General features: G+C 30.5%; 1 protein-coding gene across 3 annotated transcripts in view; it reads left to right on the top strand.

The window, feature by feature from the left end:
- The window catches only part of LOC127729068 (NGFI-A-binding protein 1-like), a 42,119-nt gene that overhangs the window by 4,084 nt on the left and 13,764 nt on the right, over window positions 1-24,271 (top strand). For all 3 annotated transcript variants that reach the window (XM_052236717.1, XM_052236719.1, XM_052236718.1), the window contains exons 2-5: window positions 15,795-15,917; window positions 16,926-17,063; window positions 19,338-19,606; window positions 24,062-24,217. In XM_052236717.1, coding sequence (XP_052092677.1) covers window positions 15,818-15,917; window positions 16,926-17,063; window positions 19,338-19,606; window positions 24,062-24,217 — 663 coding nt within the window. In that variant the 5' untranslated portion in view covers window positions 15,795-15,817. The remainder of the gene's footprint in view (window positions 1-15,794; window positions 15,918-16,925; window positions 17,064-19,337; window positions 19,607-24,061; window positions 24,218-24,271) is intronic.

The raw sequence follows: 24,271 nt of genomic DNA, 5'->3' as shown, positions 1-24,271 counted from the left end.
GGTTTACAGTAAAAAAATTATAAGTAGTCAGATATGAATGCAATCCCATATATGTTACATGTATCTACCTAGCTCTGCATTTGTCCATGATTTAAGAACTTTGACATATTTTGCACAAGAGTCAAAGATTATACCATGAGAAAACACTACATGTGTGATGGCAGAACCTGTTTTGGTCATTGTTGAAGGTCCTAGAAGACCTATAATCTATAGGTGCTGTCATCCATGTCATTTGGATTTAGATGGATAATTCATACCACATCTCTTTATTTTTGTATCAAGTAAAAATGTGTTAAAACCAATTCGGAAATTGTGGTTACAGATAATCAGGGACACACTAGCTAAAACATGACAGTTTATAGATTCACATATATGTGTATGTATAGACTTCATTTCAACATATACCATTATACATGTATATAATAATATAATAATAATAATAAATTCTTTATTTAAAGAGGGTTAACACAGTTAGTTACAATTACTAATCTTCCCTGTGGCCCTCATATACAATACATGTAAAAAATAATAATAAAAGAAAAAGAGCAAACATACAACATATTAACACAATCGTATAGTCATGATAGTTCAATGTACATGTACCATAATTAGAACATATAAAACAGTTACAGATTGCATGTAGTGAATAGATATTATATACAAATCAAAATCATACATTCTAAAAAAAGAGTAATAGTTGCAATCATTTCAAGACTGAATATTAGGACTGTCTCAAGTATTGTTTTATAATTTGTTTAAAAGAAAAAGTGTTTTGCACTTTACGCATTTCATATGGTAGTCCGTTCCATAAAACTGATCCAGAATAAGCAAAAGATTTTTTAAACAGTTCAGTTTTTGGCTTAGGAACTATCAAATTACCTTGAGTGACACCCCTTAAAGCATAAGGATTATTAACAGATATAAGTTGAAACTTTTGAAGTAGGTACTGTGGTGCTTCTTTCCGCATACATTTATGTAGCAGTAAATATTTGTGGTATTTGATTCTGTTTTCAACTGTCATCCATCCAAGTTCTTTAAATAAGGGGGCTGATGGGGATAAAGGGTCTGCATCAAGAATTAATCTTGCTGCTCTTTTTTGAAGTTTTAATATTCTTACCATCCCTTCATTTTTACATTCTCCCCAAACAATACAGCAGTAATCGATGAGCGGCAGAATATACCCATTATAGTATGCTTTCCTGGCATTAATATCTAAAAATTTCTTTAATTTAGAAAGAAGGTATATTCTTGATGAAATGCTAGCACAAATTTGATCAATTTGATTTGTCCAGCTAAGTGTATAGGGTTATTGATTAAGGCACTTACATGAATCAAGGCACTTACAAGGATCAAGGGGGATTTTCTTACTAGAAGTGCTGACCCTTGAACCTGGCATGAATCAAATTGAGCCTAGACATCTCAAATTTATCATCTATAAATCTATTAACTATATCTGTTAAAAAAGTATGGAAACACATGCTCTTTTACTATTTAACATTTAAATTAAAAGATAGCTTTCTTTTGCATTCATTTCTTTGCTTAATCATTAAATGGTATTGTATTCAATACTATGTCGACATTAAGATGGCTTTTGGTTTTTGTGTTGTCATGGTTGTTGGGTCCCTGTCTCCCTATGCATTTTTGCTATGGTACCACACATATTGTGGATTGCAGCTGATATTTAACAATATTGATGTGTACAAAACCCGATAATCTACTCATTAGCTGGATACATGTAACAATTTTTGTGGATTTTTTTGGTGGAGGTTAACCACTGAATTTAAATGTTTAACAAAATACAAATTCTCTAGTCTATACTGGGTTGTATACAGACTTTGGCCAAACCACCAAATTGATTATCCCTCAAAATACAATGTTTCCTTAATCCACAAAAATTGGTACCCACGAAAATAAATGAATCTACAGTATATGGCTGAGATAAAGCGCTAACATAGCATCCTTTTTATTCTACCATGACATTAATGACCTGCCACTACACATTACCATGATTTGCCAATATCACATAGCATCCTTTTTATTCTACCATGATATTAATGACCTGCCACTACACATTACCATGATTTGCCAATATGACAATAAGTGGAAAGGAATGAATAGTCCTGATACAAGTCAATAGTCACTGCAGACTTGTCAACTTACCCAATTTGTGGATAATTTACCGTAATGTGGAGGTCCTCCATTTTCTAAACTTAATACTTCCTAAAAGGCAATTTAAATAAATGAATAAAGAAATTAAAATGGAATTTTAGCACACACATACACATTCAAAACCATATAACACACTAGATATACATGTATTAGATTAAAAAACGTTTATAAGAGATGCATTAGGTCCTCTTATGCTCAAGTTGAAAATCCACCATGGATAATTTGAGAAGTTGGCAGCTATGTAGTGGAAAATCTTTAATTCACTATATATATGTTAGAATACTTTAAATTTATGCTTTCTTCAAAGTTTACCGAAGCAGTACATGCTATAAATCACCTATTCTATAAATCAGCAATTGAAAAATGAAAAAAAAATCTTTCTGTAATGTTTTTGTTGGTACAAATGTGGGTAAGTTGGGAACATTATATTTGAATTTTGGCCTTTTGAGGGTTTGACTTTATGAAAAAATATGGGATATGTGTATGAATACAGAAAATAATTATTTAACATGTTAAGGACACTTTGTACATGTTGTAAGAGGAAAATTTGTAATTTCTATTACATGTACATGTATATTTACTTTAAGAAGGAAATGTTTTATATGTAAAAAAAAAAAGGAAATAAAAATAAAATAATTTAATACCATATTTCATGTCCAACATGTCCTTATACATGTACATGTATTTATACTTTGCATGTACTGGTACAAAGGATTTTATTTTTACGAAATGATGGCATGAAAAGTGAGAAAAATTAGTTAGTCAAGATGCCGTCTTGCTTTCTTCTCTATATTTTTTTTTTGCACTTTAGAGACAAAAGAACGAGCATAATTTGAATGAGCGTTAAACTTTAATATGATTGGAAATTCCAGGTCTTATCTTAATGTATTACAATAATATCATGCATGTTATCATGTTACTTTTTGTTGATGAGTTTAGCGTTACATCTCCTTTTGTGGTCAGTTTATATTTTTTTTACAAGATGCACATCTTTTATCCTGTTCATTGGAAATTCCACATTATTTGCTTTTGTAAGGAATTATTGATGTGGATTTTCCAGTAAAAGATAAATTCTTTGAAGAGAACTAAAAAAAAAATGTACGAACATTATTTAGAGCTCAGAGATTTATTTTACACTTACAATACAAAAATCTGTAATCGAAAAAAATAAACTTTATACATTTAGTATGATTATGTTTATCATATTCAGACTGTACTTTGGTATTTTGAATTAAAGATGAATCCTTCATTTAAAAACTTAAATATGTCGGAAACGAAATGTTAGTTCTCCTTTAGGCTGAAGTATGAGAAGAGAAAAAAATGTGTATAACTATGTTCTATAGGAATACAGATATCATTGGTGTGACATATCTAGCTTAGGGTTAGATATTAACCATAGAAAAAATGTTCAATTTGTGACACCGTTTTAGTCCATGATGTTTGGAGGTCAGGTGGTCAATAGATCTATCATACATGTATATCTGTGTATGGACTATTAAATTTCTTCCTGAAAACAAACACTGTATGAAAAATTCTCAATCATGTTTAAACAGTTAATGTGCATTAACACATGGAAAATGTTCTTGAAATAAAACATGTATATCTACAAATGTAGTAGGATTCATGCAAACTTCCAATGATTTATTTGAAATATCAAGAGGATTGAATAATGTTTATTTTCCCCTTCCAATTCTGATACATGTATTCAATCTTTTAAAGGGACAAAAATCCATACATGAATTTTCAGTGTAATATATTTACACATTCAAATGTATTTAAGTAATAACACCTGTTTTTTTTTTTTTGAATATATGATTGTACAAGTTGTTGACTAAAAACAAGGCATAAATTATTCTCATTATGATGTAAAAGAAAGAAACAGTAAAGCACAATTTTGAAACAATTGAGTGCTTAACCAGACTTAATTTGCTCAAAATGTGTAACTTACTGTGGAATTGGTTAAATATTGTAAAAATTAGAAGTCTTTTTAAGACATATAGATTCTACCACTGCATCGAGTGTGATACAATATTTATCCACTCGAGACAGTTAAATTTTCAAATTTAAAACGCAAGGCTTGCCAAGCGTTTTAAATATTTAAAATTTAACTGTCGAGAGTGGATAAATATCGTATTACACGAGATTTGGTGGTGGAATCTGTTTCTCTAATGATTTTCAAACAATATGCAGGCAAACTTATTCCTTCTTTTTGAATGATCTGCAAAAAGATGTGTTCTTTCTATGTGACGTCATCAGGCATGGTCGCCTTTTTTCATGCCGTCACAATAGGAAATTCAGAGGAAAGCAAGAAAATTCGACGTCATAATCGGATTTTAACCAATGAAGAACTGAGATCAAACGAACCACACGTTGATTAAATTTTTTTTATACAATGGGTGCAGAAAGGGATAAATTGACGAAGAATTAGAGAAATATTTATATTCAATTTGATCAATTTAATTTAATTTGATATCCCAGAGTTGTAAGCTGGGTATAGAAAAAGACTGTAATAATACATAGAAAAAGACTAAAAAGACTGTAATAAAACTTTGAAAGGTTGAGATATTTAGGATTGTAAGAAAAAGATAGACAAAGAAGGTAGATAATACAATTATATATAACTTGGGGTAAAAACCAAAATGATGGAAGCCAACCGATCAGGTCATTGACACTTTTATACCCTGAACATGTACAACATACAGGAGATGTCTCTAAAGGTAAATTATATGGGAAGAAAAAAAACTAAAAGTGCACTTCCTTCTTCTTTCCCTAACAGGCATTCTAACCGCTGGTTTTGTAATGTTTCTGATATGTTACTAATACCTAGTGATGTCAGGAATTATTGTTCAAAGCAGGTTTAATTTGTGGAGATTTTAAAAGAAGGATCATGTATTATCATGATTATATATATGGTAAGGATTACAATTGTGAAACATTACAGAATTTCTCATTTTCAAAAATTAAGTCGATCATGTATTAGAAACACCCATAAGGATGTTAGCCCGATTGGGTGTATCTTATTTACGCCAAGATATTATGGCTAATGCAAAATGATAGATATCAATAATTTAAAAGGGTGGTTGTTCAGCCATTTGATCTTATTTTTATGATAAAGCATGATAAATGCAGGATATATCCAATTACATTTAATGACACCTTGATGTAAATTATAATGTAGACCAAGCTTTTGGACTTTGGCAGTTAACACATTGAATGTTAAAAATTAAAAGATTGTTTCTGCATACACACTACATGCAAAAAGATTTTTGGTTGGCAGGGGGTGTGCATTTTTGTTACTTATTTTTTGTTGAATTTCTTTTCACTAGAAAGAATACCATTTCACAAAGTGTATATTCAATCTATTGTAGCTTTATATGTGTATGTATTTGACATTTCTGAAAACATTTAATTTCATATTTTTAAAGATTCAGAAAATTTTATATCCCTATACATGTAACAGATAGTTCAAATCTTAAATGTTACCAATTTTGGAATAATTATAGAAAATTTGAGCTGAAAAGATATTCCAAATAAAAAGTGTATCTGAAGTAAAGCCATGGGTTCTTTGTATTTCAAATACCAATTAAAAAATCAACGAAAAAAAGTTGAAATTTTGATATTTCTCAAGTGTTCATTTGACATAATGATCAATGTATAGTGCTGATTAACCATTTTGATTCTATGGATAATTTGTTAAATATAAGATATAAGTAAAATATTTAATTTCGACCATCAACAAATCTCATGAACCTTCTGATTTTTGCTCGGTGAGGATAAAAAAATATGGGCTAGTGGTCATTTATTCCTAAAAGCTCAATGAAACACATCATGTATTTTAATTAAAAAAAAATGTATAATCTCTATAATTAATGACAATAATAATAATGATAATAATAATTATTATTAGATAATCTAATTAATGATATATGAGTGTTAATTGCCACTCAATATTGAATAAGAAACATGTGAAGAGAAAATCTGACCATTTGCTGTTATGGTCCATACATTTACTCCATTACTAGTACGTATATATACCTGCTACATGTATTTACATGTACTGTGCTCATAACTTTTCAAGGGCAACTTTTTTGTTACCAAAAAGCAAAAATCCAGAAAATTCAGTTTTTATTGTCGAGCCTGTGACTTCTGTCCCAGAAAGCGTGACATAAGGATAGTCATCCGGCTGCGACAGTGGCATTAACTTACTATTTTAAAGCTTAATATTTCAAAAGGTAGAAGACCTGGATGCTTCATACTGTGTATATATATGCCTTATTTTATGAAGTTTCGGTCTGTCATATGTCCATTGTCCGTGAACTCATTTTCATGGTTCAGTGACTACTTGAAAAAAGTTAAGTTTTTTTGTAATGTTAATTTCTCTCTTATTATTATTAATAGGATAACCATATTTGGTAAGTTCATACCTTGCAAGGTCCTCATGCCTGTCGGACAGTTTTCACTTGACCTCGACCTCAGGTCATGGATCAGTGAACAAGGTTAAGTTTTCGTGGTCTAGTCCATATTTCAGATACTATAAGCAGTAGGTCAACTATATTTGGTGTATGGAATGATTGTAAGGTGTATATATGTCCGTCTAGCAGTTATCATCTGACCTTGACCTCATTTTCATGATTCATTGGTCAATGTTCAGTTTTCCTGGTAAAATTTGTTTCTTAGATACTATATGCAATAGGTCCACAATATCTAAAGTATGGAATGATTGTAAAGTGTACATGTCTGTCTGGCAGGGTTCATCTGACCTTGACCTCATTTTCATGGTTCATTGGTCAATATAGAGTTTTCACTGTTTGGTCTGTTTCTTATATACTATAAGCAATTGGTCAACTATATTTGGTGTATGGAATGATTGTAAAGTGTAGATGTATTTCTGGCTTGGTTTATTTATCTGACCTTGACCTCATTTTCTTGGATCATGTTAAGTTTATGTGATATTTTTAATAAAACTTTATATGTAGGACTATCAACATAACATCAATGGTCAGTAAAGCAGGAGAGACATTTCATCTTGTACACTCTTGTTCTCTTTACATTTGAGTAGATAAATATATACATGATATATGCAGATAGAAATAAACAAAATGATGAAAAAATCTGAGTTTTATTAATAAACATATTATAATTGAAGATTTACAAAACTCAAACAGACCATATACAGTATGGGTTTTTCTCATTGTTGAAGGCTAGAGGAGGTTACGCATAAGCTAGCATCATGCTCAGCTATAAAAAGGAAAAGAAAGTCAACATTGAAAGAGAAACAAGGGTAAACAATTTATTTGACTGATTCGATCCATAAAAACTCATTCTTATACAGGTAAACACCATGATTAATATATTTACTTTAACCTAAGTAATATGAAATCAAACAGACCTAGAAAAATCCAAGGGCACGTGTTAGCTATTTGTTTATATCTATATTTTTGTTTATATCTGGATATCTGACTGTCGGCAGTCTGGCAGTCTTCGGAGGTCATCTCAATGGTTAATTAGATGGCGTCTAGACTGAAATACACACAAAATGCTGATACAATATTATCCAGTACATGCATCTTAAATTGTTTTAATAGTTTAGATATACGTTTTAGTATGTTATAAATCTAATACGAGAATTTGAGTCAAATTGGTGAACACGAATTTGACAGCTGAAGCCCCTTTAATAACTGAAACTAAAGTATCTCACAAGACAGGTAGTTAGGAAACTATATATGCAATACTACTTCATTGTATATCATGAAGTTCTTTTTTAACTACCACACGAGGGAAGAGTAAGACTTAAATATTGTTTGAAAAAATGCATGCAACTCGTCCTATCTTTCCATCAGAGATTTTATTTCCGTCATAATGTATTACAAAATATAAATTTGGTTTTTTACTTTTTATTTGATATCCTTCAATTGTATAAATACAATGTTTGTGTTTGCCTTTATTGTTTTACTCACTGAACCTAAGTAGCTAATATATAAATTCCCCAAACAAACTAAATGTATTTATATACATATTTGTATAGTGCCTTACAAGATTTTGTGAGGTAGACGAAATTGACCTTAAAACAATCATATTAAATTTTGATGTCCAAAAATAGGCAGATCGGACGTATTTTGACTTTATTCACTGACAACTTTTGTGTGGGATTACTTGTGATTATAACATTATAAGATGAGACTGAAAATGGGTATTTTTTGTTAAGATACACAAGACTTAATCGATGGTAGGCATTTACATAATGTGACATGGATGGAGAGTCATACCACGTCTTCTTATATCTATAACTATAAAGGAAGCCAGTTTTAACACTATTATATAAGAACAGATTAAAATATTACTGATGCCAAAGCAAAAAACAAAATAAATAAAGACCAAATGATACAAGTCACTAATTTCACTAATCCAATCCACAGTTTATATATGTTTAAAATCCAAAATGACCCAAATCTTCAAAATTAATGTCTAATTGAATAATACCACTAAAATGTTTTGGTGTCGCTTGAATTCCAAAGCTGGGTTGATTCCTTTGTAAAGTTGAGTTGTCAGTTATATTCTTTTGAGTATTTGATTTGGTGGTTCTGAGACCCGAGTAGCTGAGCTGTATAGAGTTTATCTTCTATTCCTTGATTGGCTTTGGAAGCACTCATTTCTTGATCAAATTGAACAAACTGAACAGACTTTGCTGTGATAATTCAGATAATTTGAGTACAGTATTAATAAATTTGTTTAAAAATGTCAAAAGGTGAAATATGAGTAATGCCAATTTAAAATTATTAATGATGCAAATTGAAAAAGTATTGCTCAGACTAATTGATGCCAAGTGACCAGATACCAAAATATTGCTCAAATAAAGTAATAGTAGTAAACAGATGACATATTGTACAAAATTTACCTGAGATTAACCATATATGGTTAAACCTAGAAATTGTCTACTACTAATTTTTAATCTTATATTTTCTAAAATAAAATATATTTTTAATAAAATTTCACTCGGAAAACTTTTACTTAAAAGTTCACATATGATAAATATTTTATGTCAATGTAGCATAAAGGGAGATAACAATTGATTAGATTTCAGACAACAAACATGATAATATGCTTAGAAAAATGTTACATCATTGAAAAAGTGCCATAATTTTTTAAGATTTCCAAATGCAAAGCACTATCCTTTTTAAACTTGTTGCATTTCACCCTCTCTACATACCAGTTTTGAAATCAGCATGCTTGCTTATCATTATGAAAAAGCCTAAATAACATGTGCAAATTTTAAGACCCAAAATATATGTAAATAATTTACCTGTATGACTGTTTAATTACTTTAAGTGTTTATGGTCTTGCTTGTTTATAAGTTTATAAATTGTTTGAAGCTGATAATATTTTTGAATTAAAAGTTTGAAACTGGACTTGAAGTTTGAATACTGAAGACAAACTTCTTTTCGGAACTTTTGCAAGTAGAAAAATAACGCGATTATGTAACACTTGGATATTTCCTTATTCAACTACATCAAGAAAATTTGAAAATCGCAAACTTTAATCGCCGTGAAGTGGGCTAGAAAGAGCGAATCGCGAAATAAAGTATCCGAGAACATAAGTTGGTTTACAGTACATTTACATTGTGTAATCCTAATACTAGCTGCTTTTGTTAAATTGACAAGGCAAATGAATTTGACAAAAACAGAAATCATTAGTAATATTGATTTAAAGAAAAGAAAAGAAAAGAAAAAAAAAGACATTTATTTAAAAATTCTGTACTGTTAAACTTTAAAAAATTATTTTTACTTTTTCCGTATATGTTATTGGATTGCATATATTTATACAAGCCCAAAAGTATGTTACACAACACAAGCTGTGTGTCTTTAGATAAAAAGTTGGCAGAGAATTCAACATAAAAAAGTAACAAAAATGGACAAATCTGTCGATTTTACATTTGTGACATATACCTTGCATTCTCCACTGCAGAAGTATGATCTTTAATATAATTTATTATTTCTGCAAATGTTGCTAGAGTTAAATTTCAAAGATGCATGCATCAGGTGAAAATCAGAGAATCTTTCAAAAATTTTCAATTTCTTCATGATATTTATTGATTTAGCTTATTTGAAGTGGAAAGATTTTTTTTCTAATTTCATTAAAAAGTCAGGTGTAATTTGTTAGTACTCAGATCTTTTACAAATCTCATGAAATTTTCATGTTAAAAAAACTGTTTAATGTTATTTTGTAAAGTTGAATCTTCTTGTAATAATAGTTTTGTTCATAAGTTTCATTGCCTTTGGATACGCAAGCTGATCACATCTAAAAGCTTAAGATGGAGGGAAGATTTAAAATAACATTTTTTTGGTCATAATTTATCTTTTAATATGACGGATTTTGAAAGGTATAATACAAATTTATAATAATATTAAAAAAAAATATCAGTTTCTTAAATTTTTATAGTTCATTAGATATTACCATACGAGATTATCATTAAAAATTCCCATTGAAGCCTGAGAACTCAGAGTGACAACATTGAAGATTAATTTTCACAATGTATACTTACATTGAGCCAGATTATTGTGGCTATTTTGATGGGGCAAATTATGGAAAGTGGCATTACACATCAAGAGAATATGGTCATCATTTGCGAAATAAAGGTAAGAAAATTAAGTTTTGTCTAAATGTCAGAAAATGTGAATTTGATTTTTTTTACTGTTTTGAAATTTCTGTCTTTTATCTTGAGATTTTCAAAGTATTGATGATTGCAGATCTGCTTTCAGATTTTTTTGCTTTTACAAAGAAATGAATTGTTTGATGTTGCCTATATTTCAAAGCGTTTTTTTTTTACAGAAGTGTCATATATCAATGTTTTAAAGACTATTTTTCTCTGTTTTATGAAAATTTTCTTTGATACAATTAAATGTAAGAACATTGTAAATTTGCATGTCTATAATTTTTGCATTAAATGAATCAAATTTGAAACATAAAAGTAATAACTATCTATAGCTTGACATGTAGAAAGTAGAAATACTGAATTTAATTTGAATTAAGTTTTAAATGTACATTACACGAAATAATAACAAAAAACTCTTATATAAGAACCTTCAATTTCATCATTACTGTATATGTATTGAAAATTCTCAGATATTAGAAGATACTTGTCAGGCAACAGCCCTTGAACAATTTCAATTTCTATGGAAAAAAAATTTAGGTCAAAAATACTGTAGATTCATTTATTTTTGTGGATATTGGATTTTGTGAATTTGCAAAAATCTGCATACAAGCCTATATAAAATTTCTACTTTGATGAACATTTAAATTCTCCGGTCACCTATACTAATGAAATCTACGAAATTGGTACCGCATGAACAATAAGGAATCCACGGTAATTAAATGGAAAATGCTGAAAACATCCTACATGCATTGTAATGCAAGTAATTTGGATATAAAAAAAATTGCACAATTAGATGTGCAGCATCAGTAGAAGGTTGGACGTGTTTATTCTCCATTTCATTAGTATAGATCTTATCACTATTTTGAAAATTGAGAAAATTGATTTTTGTGTCATGTGACCCAAATAACACTCACTTTTCTTCTTTCCTCAATTTTGGGAACATACATTTCCACTTGCTTGCAAACCCTCTGCCCAACCTATAGTTGCAAAAGCAATTTAAATTTGGCCTATGACATCACATTGGGAGACAACAATTCGATTTTCACAGAGGGCAGAATATTCATTTTCTCCTGTTACTAGGACAGCTTATTTATTTTGCATGGCTTTGCTGTGTTAACATTTATTTTATTATTTTGCACACAATTATCTCTTTGATTTTTGTTTTGCAGAATATTTATTTTATTATTGTCATCCTGTCTTGGACAAGTATTTGAGATTTTACCAGGCAGGATATATTCATTGCCATAATTCTCTTCTTCCTTTTATTCATTTGTCCATATGTGGCAAAGATAATACAATTTGTTTCTATCAGGCAAAATATCTTTCAAAACAAGGTTATTTTCCCAGTTTTCAGACTTTTATGCATGTTGAGCCTAAAATAACTAAATATGTCAGATGAAATTTTAAATCATGTGTAAAAGGATGTTTATAATTTTGTTAAAAAAAAAGAGATTACTCGATTCAAGTTATCGCAACAGTAGCATCATTTATTTCTGTGGATGAAGGAAAATTATATTTTCATGGATATTGGATTTCATGAATTTGCATAAGTCTGCATACAATTAGGCCTATATGAAATTTTTACTTCATTGAACATTTTTATTTGTGATTCACCTATACCTTAGATATCCATGAAAATTGATATCCAACTAATAATATTGAATCCAGCTGAGTAGCCAAACTGAAGAACTTCATGCATAGTGGCAACTTTGATCTCTCTGGACATGTAGGATATGGTTACATGTAAAGGGTACCTTGCTTTGTATATTTTCATGGTAATTGATTTGAAAAGGACAATAAGAAACTTTTAAATTGATTTTTTCATGATTACAATACTTGCATGTATCAGGCTAAAAAACCTTTCCTATTCCTGACTTCTGGATGCATGATAAAATGGATTCCAAGAAGATGAGGGGATTCATTGTATCTCTTTTCATTGTCAATGCAATCAATGGAATACTGATTCATTATATTTAAGGGTGTTCACTACTCTTGTTTTTTACTTTTTGTCAGGTATTCCCCTGTGGTTTTATCAATGTATGCCCAATAAAAAATGTTCCCGATAATCTCTGATTTTCTTTTCATAATTTTATTACATATAGTTTTAAAAAGCCATTTTTGAAATTGTATAAAATCGTTGTTATTTTTCATAGTTTTTGAAAGAAAAAAGGTGCCAATGTTTAACATATGAAAAATCTAAGAGCATCATTTCACGCCAAATTTTCAAATGCTTATATCTCAAAAACAAGAACACAGACCTTTCATTTTTTTCTGCTTTTTAAGTTCCATTATATATATATACTATCAAATTATAACAGTCCTTTAAAAGGCTTATTATTTTTAAACAAAGGAGTGAACATCCTTAACACATGATGAAGTCTCCTCTGAGAAATGAGCTGATCTTTCTGTATTCAAAACAGTATGATTGGTGTCCACTGTGGAGCAGGATCTTGCAACACAAACATAAATGTACCAAAGGTACACCCTGTTTCAATAGAAAAACATAGGCAATGGACAGTTTTGACTTAGTATGATTTATATATAAGAACTGAAAAAATATGGAAAGGAAGTAGTTATGTCTGCTAGCTGTATACCTAAAAGCAAAATGTAATCAGAGTTTGGGAAATTTATTGGTCCTGCCTGTGAAGACCACCATAATTTTGGAAATTTTCCAAAGGTGTAACACAATTTTGATATTATACAATAAAAATAATATGTTCTGATGGGCATATTTTTTCAAGGACTTATCTAACCATTTGTAATTTTCCAAACTCTTCAATGTAGTGAAAATAAATCTTTTATTTTCAGTGTATGAATATAATATAACATGCAATATGGTATTAAATTCTAAAAAAGTTTAAATTTAAGGCTCGTAAAAAACGATATTTTGAAATAATTCCACATAAAACAATGATTAATCTTCTAGTGTGTCACGAAAGCATGCAATAATATTTCTAATCAGTTGTTTTTACTTGCTAGAAACATAACATAGTATTTAAACAAATAAAAAGAAAATACATTCAAAAAAGTTATTTGCATATTCAAATTATGATGTAGTTGAAAATTGATTGCATGTTTTCCAGATTTAAGACAAGAGAAAAAGTAATGTCAAAGTTAAGGTGACATAAAGTTTTAAAAATATATAAAGAAATGTCATGAAGTTTTAATCAACATGAAAATTTACATGTTATGAAGTGAAGTGATGTAGACATTTTATGATCTTTTATTATGAAGTCGAATTCTTCATGACCAATTGATGATACATTGTAACTTGTCCAACTGAAAAGGGACAAGGGAAATAAATACTACATAATTTGACAATTTTGAATATTTATTGATCATGCAGTCAGACTAATGGATCAAGCGATTAAAACAATAAGGTTCGTTGTGAAAGGTTGGCCCAATGGGATGAAGGACAAGAAATATGGACTGCCACTAGAAAAAGAGTTTACATTTGTAGGTTGGATTTGAGGCAGACATTGTGCCTTGCAATGGTTTACCGCCATAATGCAATTAAGGGTTCAAAAACATACGACTTGCACAAAGGGCATTAGACTAATTGTATTGATTTAAACCTAACATTTTTGAAACTGAACATAACTTAATGAATTATAGTTTAGTCTTTTGAGATGGAATCAGACCAAAATGGCTGTTTCAGTACAAAATCTAGTTACTAGAGGGAATACTAAAATGGGAACTTTGCTACCAATTTGTCAGTGTTTGTGGGACTCAGTTGTATTTGTGTATAAAAAATCCTGAATTTAATGAACATTGAATTTTGTATCCACATCACATGGTATGAGCTACGAACAATGAAAACAACAACTTAAAAAAATCAACACAAAACACATAAGCTTTTTAATGTCTTATAATTATTGACCTTTAGATACCTTTTTGTTTTGTGTGTCGCTTAGTTGTTATCTCTTTTACATATATACCCCACAACTCATTTTTCCCATATGTTTGATTTATTTGTTGAGGGAAGGGTAAGAACTTACTAAAAAATCTAGTTGAACCTTGAAAATGTCAGGAACATTGTTTACTGGTTGTCTTTAGTTATGTGTATATCTCTTTGGAACTTTGTTTAAACAGCTGACTTTTGGCCTGTTAAATTAGTTTAGAGCTTTACATTTTATATAAACACTTGTCTATTGTTGAAGGCCTTATGTCTATTGTTGAAGGCCTTATGTCTTTTGTTGAAGGCCTTATGTCTATTGTTGAAGGCCTTATGTCTATTGTTGAAGGCCTTATGTCTATTGTTGAAGGCCTTATGTCTTTTGTTGAAGGCCTTATGTCTATTGTTGAAGACCTTATGTCTATTGTTGAAGGCCTTATGTCTATTGTTGAAGGCCTTATGTCTTTTCTGTTGTTTGTAATGTTGTGTAACTGTCTTATAATCAATGTTACATATACTCCACATGTCCTTTTATTCATATGTGTGTTGATAGGCTGTTGTATCATTGATGTTTACCCACATCTCCTGTCATTTATGGAGATGTTTAAAGATTATGGAGAATAAAAAAAAAAACTACCAACAAATGTTTCTTGAATTCAAATCTGTATTGAAATTAGAATTATTATGACAAGTAGTGAGTGTTATAGTTCAAATACATTTATTGGTCAGCAAGGAGATATCAAATTTTATTATAAAAAAAACTGTTTGTAAACACTTCACTTCAGTAAAGAGTACTTTAATTCAATTAGAAATTTCTGTTCATCAAAATCAATCTCATAGTCACGTTTAAGGCAAAGTTTTTTCCCTGTAAATGTAATATTCTAAAAATAACCAGCCATCATCTGTAACATATATGTGGAAATTTCCTTTCAGTAACTGAGTTCTCTTAAAATTGAAGTTTGTGTCTTTTTTCATTTTGACTCTGGTGGAGATAGTATTCTTAATGGCAATCACACTAAATCTACTTATTTTTATATTGGGGTTGTGACCTTCATTTACCTTTTTTTTTTATTTTTCCAGAACCCCCATTTTACGAAGGTGAGATGTCGACAAGCCAACCTAAGAATACATCGGAATGGCAGTTACATAGAGTTTTACAGAGAGCTAATCTGTTACAGTATTATGATACCTTTATCAGTCAAGGTACTTTAATTTTACATGGTAAAAGGAGGAAAAATATATTTCCTTTTATTCAGGAGGAGATATGATAAGCACCATTTGTATACTCCTACTCACAGGGTGGTATTGTATACTTGTAGTGACCTTGTCCAGCAGTCAGTAAGATTTGTTTCTTATTACTCAGCTACTTTATTGAGGAAGGATATGAAATTTGTTCGATTAAATTTGGTCTGGACCTTTTTGTGTTTTACCCTGTAAGCGTTTTTCAGAGTCACTTCCTGTTCAAGGATAGTTGGATTTTCATTTTAAGCAAAAAAAAATGTCATCAAGAATCAGTGTCTAAGAACAAGTTTGGGTGTATTTTACTAAACAACTCATGCAAATTCTTTCAAAATTATGTTAATTATATCTTGATAAAGAAATTGAGACCATATACACAATCTCAAGGTCACTTATTAATTAGTATAGAAAAGAAATATGTTTGATTTCCAGTAGCAAAAAGTTTATTCTGTGTAGGATAAAATTAGATCAGAAAATGAATCAAAGATATAAGTTTACTAGAATTGGTTTCAGAATTAAGGGTTTGAAACTTGAAAAAAAAGATGTGCAGGTAAGGGGAGAAATTTTACCTTTCAGTAAGTTACCTATGCAAACCTTTTTTTAATGAAGAGTGGCACTCTCCCAACATGGGACATCAGATTGAAGACCATATTCTGATCAGATACATTGTAGACTTGTAAAATAGATAAAAAAATCATTTGATTATGTAACATGGTATGACACATAAATGTACTGTAAATTCTGAAATGATTGTGAGTATTCAATATTGCCAATATTATGACCAATGGACAAAAATGTGAGGTTAGCTATTACATTATCAGGTAATGCTGCATACAAAAACTGCTACCTAAATTCAAAATGTGAGGTTTTTTTTTTCGAAACCTATCGCCATCGCAATTTGATTTGAATTTCTAGTTCCAATATTTTATATTTTTTTCACATTATAAGATTTTATGACTATACATTTGACAGGAGGAGATGATGTACAACAGTTATGTGAGGCAGGGGAGGAAGAGTTTCTGGAGATTATGGCCTTGGTAGGGATGGCAAGTAAACCATTACATGTCCGTAGATTACAGAAAGCTCTACAGGAATGGGTCGCTAACCCTGGTAAGTTCAAAGTTCATATTTTAAACTATTATATAGAGATCAACCAGTTGTTTCTTATTAAATGCTGTTGCTTCATTTGCTGATAACTAATTTTTGTTTTCGCCTGCGATGAAAGTTGAGGAAAGCGAGGCAAAGGGATTGCTTTTCTGGAGGCGACGCTGTTTTAGTTGGTGTCAACAATTGTTAAGTTTTCTGCTTAAGTTAGTTTGATAGGAACTACTTGTCATAGATGATTGATATTTAATGTAAAGTTGCATTATTGTCAGTTTATATCAGTTTGACGACTATTTTGAGGCCCTGCCCCATCAGACATGGTTCAGCGACTTTGTATTAATTAGCAATTTTCAATGTTAAGTTTTCTGCTTAAGTCAGTTTGATAGGAACTTCTTGTGATAGATCAATGATATTTTCTATAAAGTTGCATTACTAACAGTACATATAAGTTTGACGACTATTTTGACTTCCTGCCCACTAATTCATGGTCCAGCGACTTTGAATTAATTAGCAATGTTGCTGTCCATCAGATTGTCTTTTTGTCGAGCCTTCGACTTTAGTCGAAAAAGCGAGACATAGCGATCCTACATTCCGTCGGCGTCGGCGTCGTCGTCGTCGTCGTCGTCGGCGGCGTCCACAAATATTCACTCTGTGGTTAAAGTTTTTGAAATTTTAATAACTTTCTTAAACTATCCTGGATTTCTACCAAACTTGGACAGAAGCTTGTTTATGATCATAAGATAGTATCTAGAAGGAAATTTTGTAAAAATAAAATTCCATTTTTTCCGTATTTTACTTATAAATGGACTTAGTTTTTCTGCCGGGAAATATTACATTCACTCTGTGGTTAAAGTTTTTAAAATTTTAATAACTTTCTTAAACTATCCTGGGTTTCTACCAAACTTGGACAGAAGCTTGTTTATGATCATAAGATAGTATCCAGAAGTAAATTTTGTAAAAAAAAAAATCCATTTTTTCCTTATTTTACTTTTAAATGGACTTAGATTTTCTGCCAGGAAACAACACATTCACTCTGTGGTTAAAGTTTTTAAAATTTTAATAACTTTCTTATACTATTTTGGATTTGTACCAAACTTGAACAGAAGCTTGTTTATGATCAAAAGCTAGTATCTAGAAGGAAATTTTGTAAAAAAATAAATCCATTTTTTCCGTATTTTACTTTTAAATGGACTTAGATTTTCTGCCAGGAAACAACACATTCACTCTGTGGTTAAAGTTTTTAAAACTTTTAATAACTTTCTTATACTATTTTGGATTTGTACCAAACTTTGACAGAAGCTTGTTTATGATCAAATGCTAGTATCTAGAAGGAAATTTTTGTTTTCTTTCAATTAACATTACATTCAGTCTGCAGTTAAAGTTTTTAAACATTTATTAGATTCATAAGTTATCCTGGATTTTTACCAAACTTGGACAGAAGCTTCTTACAATCAAAAGATAGTATCAAGAGGAATATTTTTATTGATTTACTTCCTCATTTTTGTTGAGCCTGCGATTAACAGAAAAAGTAGGCGAGACACTGGGTTCCGCGGAACCCTTACGAATTTTTTCTGAATTTTATGCCAACAGGTGAGGCATATCTCTGTGTCAACAGTTTATTATGTATTCCTAGGGTATAGGTTAAGCATAAAGTTTTAAAAGTGGTCAACAGAATACAAATTTTCTAAAGTCTTTACATTAATAATGAATTTGTTTAAACCACAAAACAAAGTATCCATGAAAATACAATTTTTCCTTTATCCACATAAATTAGTACCCTTGAAAATTATTGAATATTTCTTAGTATGTTTCAAATTTGTAAATAGACTGAAAGCTAAGCTTGTTATGAAAAGATAGATTTTTTTTTTTGTCCAGGATGTAACAAAGGATTCAAAGATAAGATAACCACATATATCTAATACAGCTTTTGTCTGTTATGGTAAAGAAAATGTTCACTGTGGATTCATTATTATTCATGGGATACCTATTTTGGTAATTGGTCAACTAAGTGTAAATTTTCTATATTCTCTGATCTTTTCACTTGTAATTAAAATTAAAAATTAGTATAAGGGAGCAACCATTTAACTTCAAAGGGGGGGGGCTGTAGTTTTTTGTCTGAGTCAGAAATTTTTTTTTTAGTTTTTCGATCAATCAAATTATTTTTTTCAAATTGGGGATCAGAATATATTTTTAGGAAAAAACCATAACCCCTCCCCCCTTGAAGTTAAATGGTCGTTCCCTAACAAAGATAAATACATTGAACTTGTATCCATTTTTCAGCTGCTTTCCAGGGCCAGTTACAAATGCCAATGATGGGAACTTCCCCAGGAGCAACAGGAAACCAGTCTTCTCAGCTTGGTCAAACTGTACCTAAAATGAATCATAATGGTGGCCAACCTAACAGAGACCAGGCTAATCTATATCAGATGCATTCTTCTACATCACCAGTAATGAATGCTAGGTCGTGGAGCCCTAGTCCACTCATACAACCCAGTACCAGTCCAGGACCAGCAAATATGACAGGGGGTAACCAGTCAGAAATCAAAGAAGTGAGTCAGTTTCCAAGTAGCTCAGTGTATATGTCTTTCAAAAATTGACTCAAATTGATATTGAAGAAAAAAAGATGAAAAAAGAATTTAACTGGAAGATATTAATCCCTTTTTTTAAACCAAGATATTAGTTACAGTTATTTAATTCAACATAAAAAAATTAATAAATACTCATATCCTAAAATGAATATGGATTTTGAACTGTTGATCAGCTATGTCATAATGTAAAGTGTCTAAGCTTTTATTCATTTTCTTTCAAATTTATATAACCCTTTCCTCCATAATGACACCTTTTAAGTGTCCCCTTTTCCTCCATAATGATACCTCTTTGTGCATGGTACCTCAATTGAAATGTTTTACCTTTCAAAACCTGTTTCAGACTTAATCAAATTTGTATCTAATATAAAAAAAAAATTCTTGGGAAGATCTAACATGAATTTCCTTTATGAAATGATTTTTATGCCCCACCTAGGGGCTTTATGTTTTTCCATCTGTGCGTCCATTTGTCCGTCCATCCGTCTGTCCCGCTTCTAATTAAAGTTTTTGGTCAAGGTAGTTTTTGATGAAGTTGAAGTCCAATCAACTTGAAACTTAGTGCACATGTTCCCTATGATATGATCTTTCTAATTTTAATGCCATATTAGAGTTTTGACCCCAATTTTACGGTCCACTGAACATAGAAAATGATAGTGCGAGTGGGGCATCCGTGTACTATGGACACATTCTTGTTTTATCTATGAATTATTGTTTTAAATGTGATATTTTTATGCCTCTGCCGCAGTGGAGGGGGCATTAAGTGTTACCCGTGTCCGTACTTCTGTAAGTACATCCCAAAATTGATTTCCATTCTCTAACTTTAGTTTGCCTCAACTAAATCTTATGAAACTTATACACAATGCTTCTTACCACAAAACTCAGATCAAGTTCGAATTTGGGTGGCGTATCTTTTACCATTCTTGGGTTGTGCCCCTTTATAACATTATATGCAAACGGGGGGCATCATCGGACACATTCTCCATTTATTTGTTTATCTATGTCGTCATTTTTTAAAAGTTTTTATTACATTAAAATTTTCCACATTTTTTTGAAATATCTTATGCGAAATAAGTATTTGTATGTTAAATGTTATGCGAAATAAGTATTTGTATGTAAAACATTTATCAATGGAGGAAAGGATTAATTCATTGATATTGAAGGCATTTAAAGTTGACTTGTATAGGACTTTATCAAGTGAGAAGTCAAGAAAAAAAACAGTATAGATAGAGGTGTTTTTATGCCCCCGCCATAGGCAAAGGGGGCATAAAATGGTACCCTTGACAGTCCTTCTTTCCGTCGGTCCCATTTTCGTTTCTGCACTATAACTTAAGTTTTCTTCATCCAAATTTTATGAAACTCATACACAATGCTAAGAACCAAAACTCGCAAACAGAGTTTGAATTTGGGCAGTGAGTCAATTACTGTTCTGTGTCATGTCCATTTTTTAGCTTGGAAAATTGCAAAATTTTTAGTTTCTGCACTCTGAACTTAAGATTGCCTCATCCAAATTTTATAAAACTAATACACAATGCTAAGATTCACAACACACAGACAGAGTTTTAATTTTTGCAGTAAGTCATGAACGGTTCTAGAGTTTTGCCCCTCTTTAACATGAAAAATGGCAAAGCTTGAGCGGGGGCATTCATGTCCTCAGACACATTCCTCTTTTAATTCTATTATAAGATTAAATTTTAATTGTAAAACTTGTTTAGATGAAACACTTTTGATTGTTAAAAATGATCAATACTCTGTTGCCTCCTAACAGGGTTTTGTTGGATGAAAAAAAAATCTTCCTTTTATTACAAGCAGCTTTTTGTCAAGATGGTAATTTGCCACATGCATGTGTTTTGGTTAACAGATCATAAATATTATAAATCTTCAAAACATTTAAAAAAAACCTCAGTAAATTCAAAAAATTGTATTAATAGCTAATCTATCTAGTTATAATACATCATTTCAGAGCTGTATGCACTTATTTGAACAAAGAAAACAATTCTTCTTTGATTTCAAAGATTTCCAATAAAAGTGAGAAAATTTTGAAAAAAAAATCAGCTTTTAGTCATTCAAAGACCAGATTTAGAATGGAATCAATTAAACAAAGGACCATCAAATGTAAAAGAGGAAAGTACAGAGTCTAAATATAGCTCTAGATTTTTTGGAGGTTGTGAAATCTTTATATGCTGGCAAAAATTGGTTCAGGTTTATAGTACATAATTTGTACATGTATAAATAGAAGTAAGTGTGTAGTATAATGTCTAGACCTATTAAATAGCACAATTATTTTATACTTATTAATTTCATTGCAGAATTAATATATGTCTTTTAACAATGGTTTCTTCAAAGTATTTAAGAATAATTGGAGAAACTGCAGATAATTCTGTATGTAATGGACAATAAAAAAAAAGTGATTTTACACAAAATATATAGCAGAATTTTTGAGTGGTAAAACTCTTTTGACCTCTGACTGTAGTGTTTGTTGTACACAAGTTATGATATTCAATTACTGAAAGAACTTCAGAAGCTGCTAAACTTGTATATTTCAACTGTTTTCAAAAATACAAAAAAAAGAGAAATTTTATTGAATTTGCAGCAAAAATGCATGGGAAGGATTTGAAGTATATAAACATTCTAGCTTGTAAAATTTCAATAGTAATTTGAATTGGTAATATGTTTTGGATTTTGTTTTAAACCAATAAAGTTGTTAGATGATCTCATTATTATTGTTTATGCCAGGTACAATATCTTCAGATATAGTGAATAAATTATAGAATTTTGCCATAAAAAATGTGTTTTCCAGAATTATTTGCTTCAGTTATATTCTGGAAAATGCTTATCTGTAGTAATGAAATCTGATAAGACAAAAAATACCTCCTTAACAAAAGATTCTTTAACGAATTTGAAAACAGATAAAAATTATATCTCAGAAACTAAACTTAGACTTACATTTTTATATCTTGATGACTAATTATCAAAAAATTAAAAATTCATCTGAAAAATTGATAAATAATATAACATCTCAAATATTCCTTTTATAAGTTATCTGGACATTAACTCAAAAAACCAAAGTCATCAAGTTAAGGGTCTGTAATAACAGAAGACTATCTATGAGATAAATATCTTGTTTGTAATGATACAGTCTTTTTTGCCTATTGAAACTTCTTCAAAGTAACTTGATAACAATTATGTCTAGTAATTCATTGTTTCAACCGATCCTTTCATACCTGTAATTTTGTAAGGTAAGGTTTGATTGTTTTATATTTGTAAAAGAATTAAAGAATCCATATTTCTAAATATAAAAATGCAGTTTTATCAAATTTTATTCTTAATTTGTTATTTATTAGTTAAAGCTTACAGATTTCCAACAGTTGGCTCCAGCATTGTTGATGAGATACATTTTTCAATTGTGCTAATAATGCATGAAATAAGTTCTGATAAACAAACTTAGTTTTTAGCTCACCGGGGCCCAAAGGGCCCCATATGAGCTTATGCCATCACTTTGTGTCTGTCGTCGTCGTCTGTTGTCGTAAACTATTTCAAAAATCTTCTCCTCTGAAACTACAGGGCCAAATACCTTCAAACTTTAACTAAATGTTCCTTAGGGTATCTAGTTTATAAATTTTATCCGAAGTTTTGATCCATTGACAAACATGGCCGCCATGGCTAAAAATAGAACATAGGGGTCAAATGCAGTTTTTGGCTTATATCTCAAAAACTAAAGCTTTTAGAGCAAATCTGACACGGGGCTAAGTTGTTTAATTGGTCAAGATCTATCGGCTCTGAAATTTTCAGACGAATCGAATAACCCATTGTTGGGTTGCTGCCACCGAATTGGTAGTTTTAACAAAATTTTGCAGTTTTTTGTTATTTTTTTGAATTAAATTATAGATATATATAAACTGTAAGCAGCAATAGTGTTCAGCAAAGTAAGATCTACAAAAAAGTTACTATGACCAAAATTGTCAGTTGACCCCTTAAGGAGTTATTGCCCTTTAAAGACAATTTTACACAATTTGTTCATCAAGTTTGCTAACATTTAAAAATCTTCTCCTCTGAAATACAGGTGAGCGATTCAGGCTCTTGAGAGCCTCTTGTTTGCTGTTAACATTTAGATAGTCTTGGGGAAAAGTTTTTTTAGAACATCAGTATTTTAGTCAAATCATCATGGAATGCTACAAAACTTGTACTGAAGCCTGTTCATTATCAAGAAATAACATCTGAAGAAAAAAGTTTACTGATAAATGGGCTTGGCCTTAGTCAGTCAACATAACACAAGCCCAGGCAAGACCAAGGTTTCTGTGGAACACTTACAAATTTTTAGTGTTGTAAGTTCTGCATTTTCATGAGAAGAGCCATTTGATATAATTCCAGATTCTTTTAGAGAGTCCAAATGCATTACAAGAACCGTATTTTATTTTGCAGGAGAAGGATCATTCCCAATCCCCTCTTCCTACCCCAGTACTGGTAGAGAGCCAGATCGCTGCTATAGCAGATGCTGCAACAAATATTGCCAAGGCTATACCTTACTTTGAGGCCAAACCTCTCAACATGAAGAAACAAATTAACAAAGACATAATGGTATGTATTGTACACTAAGTCTCAGCACCATATCAATTTTTTCTACATAAGGAA

Source organism: Mytilus californianus, unplaced genomic scaffold (genome assembly GCF_021869535.1).
Source record: "Mytilus californianus isolate M0D057914Y unplaced genomic scaffold, xbMytCali1.0.p SCAF_2, whole genome shotgun sequence".
Classification (NCBI taxonomy): Eukaryota; Metazoa; Mollusca; class Bivalvia; order Mytilida; family Mytilidae; genus Mytilus; species Mytilus californianus.
The sequence above is the reverse complement of the archived record's forward strand: the minus strand, read 5'-3'. Positions and strand labels throughout refer to the sequence as shown.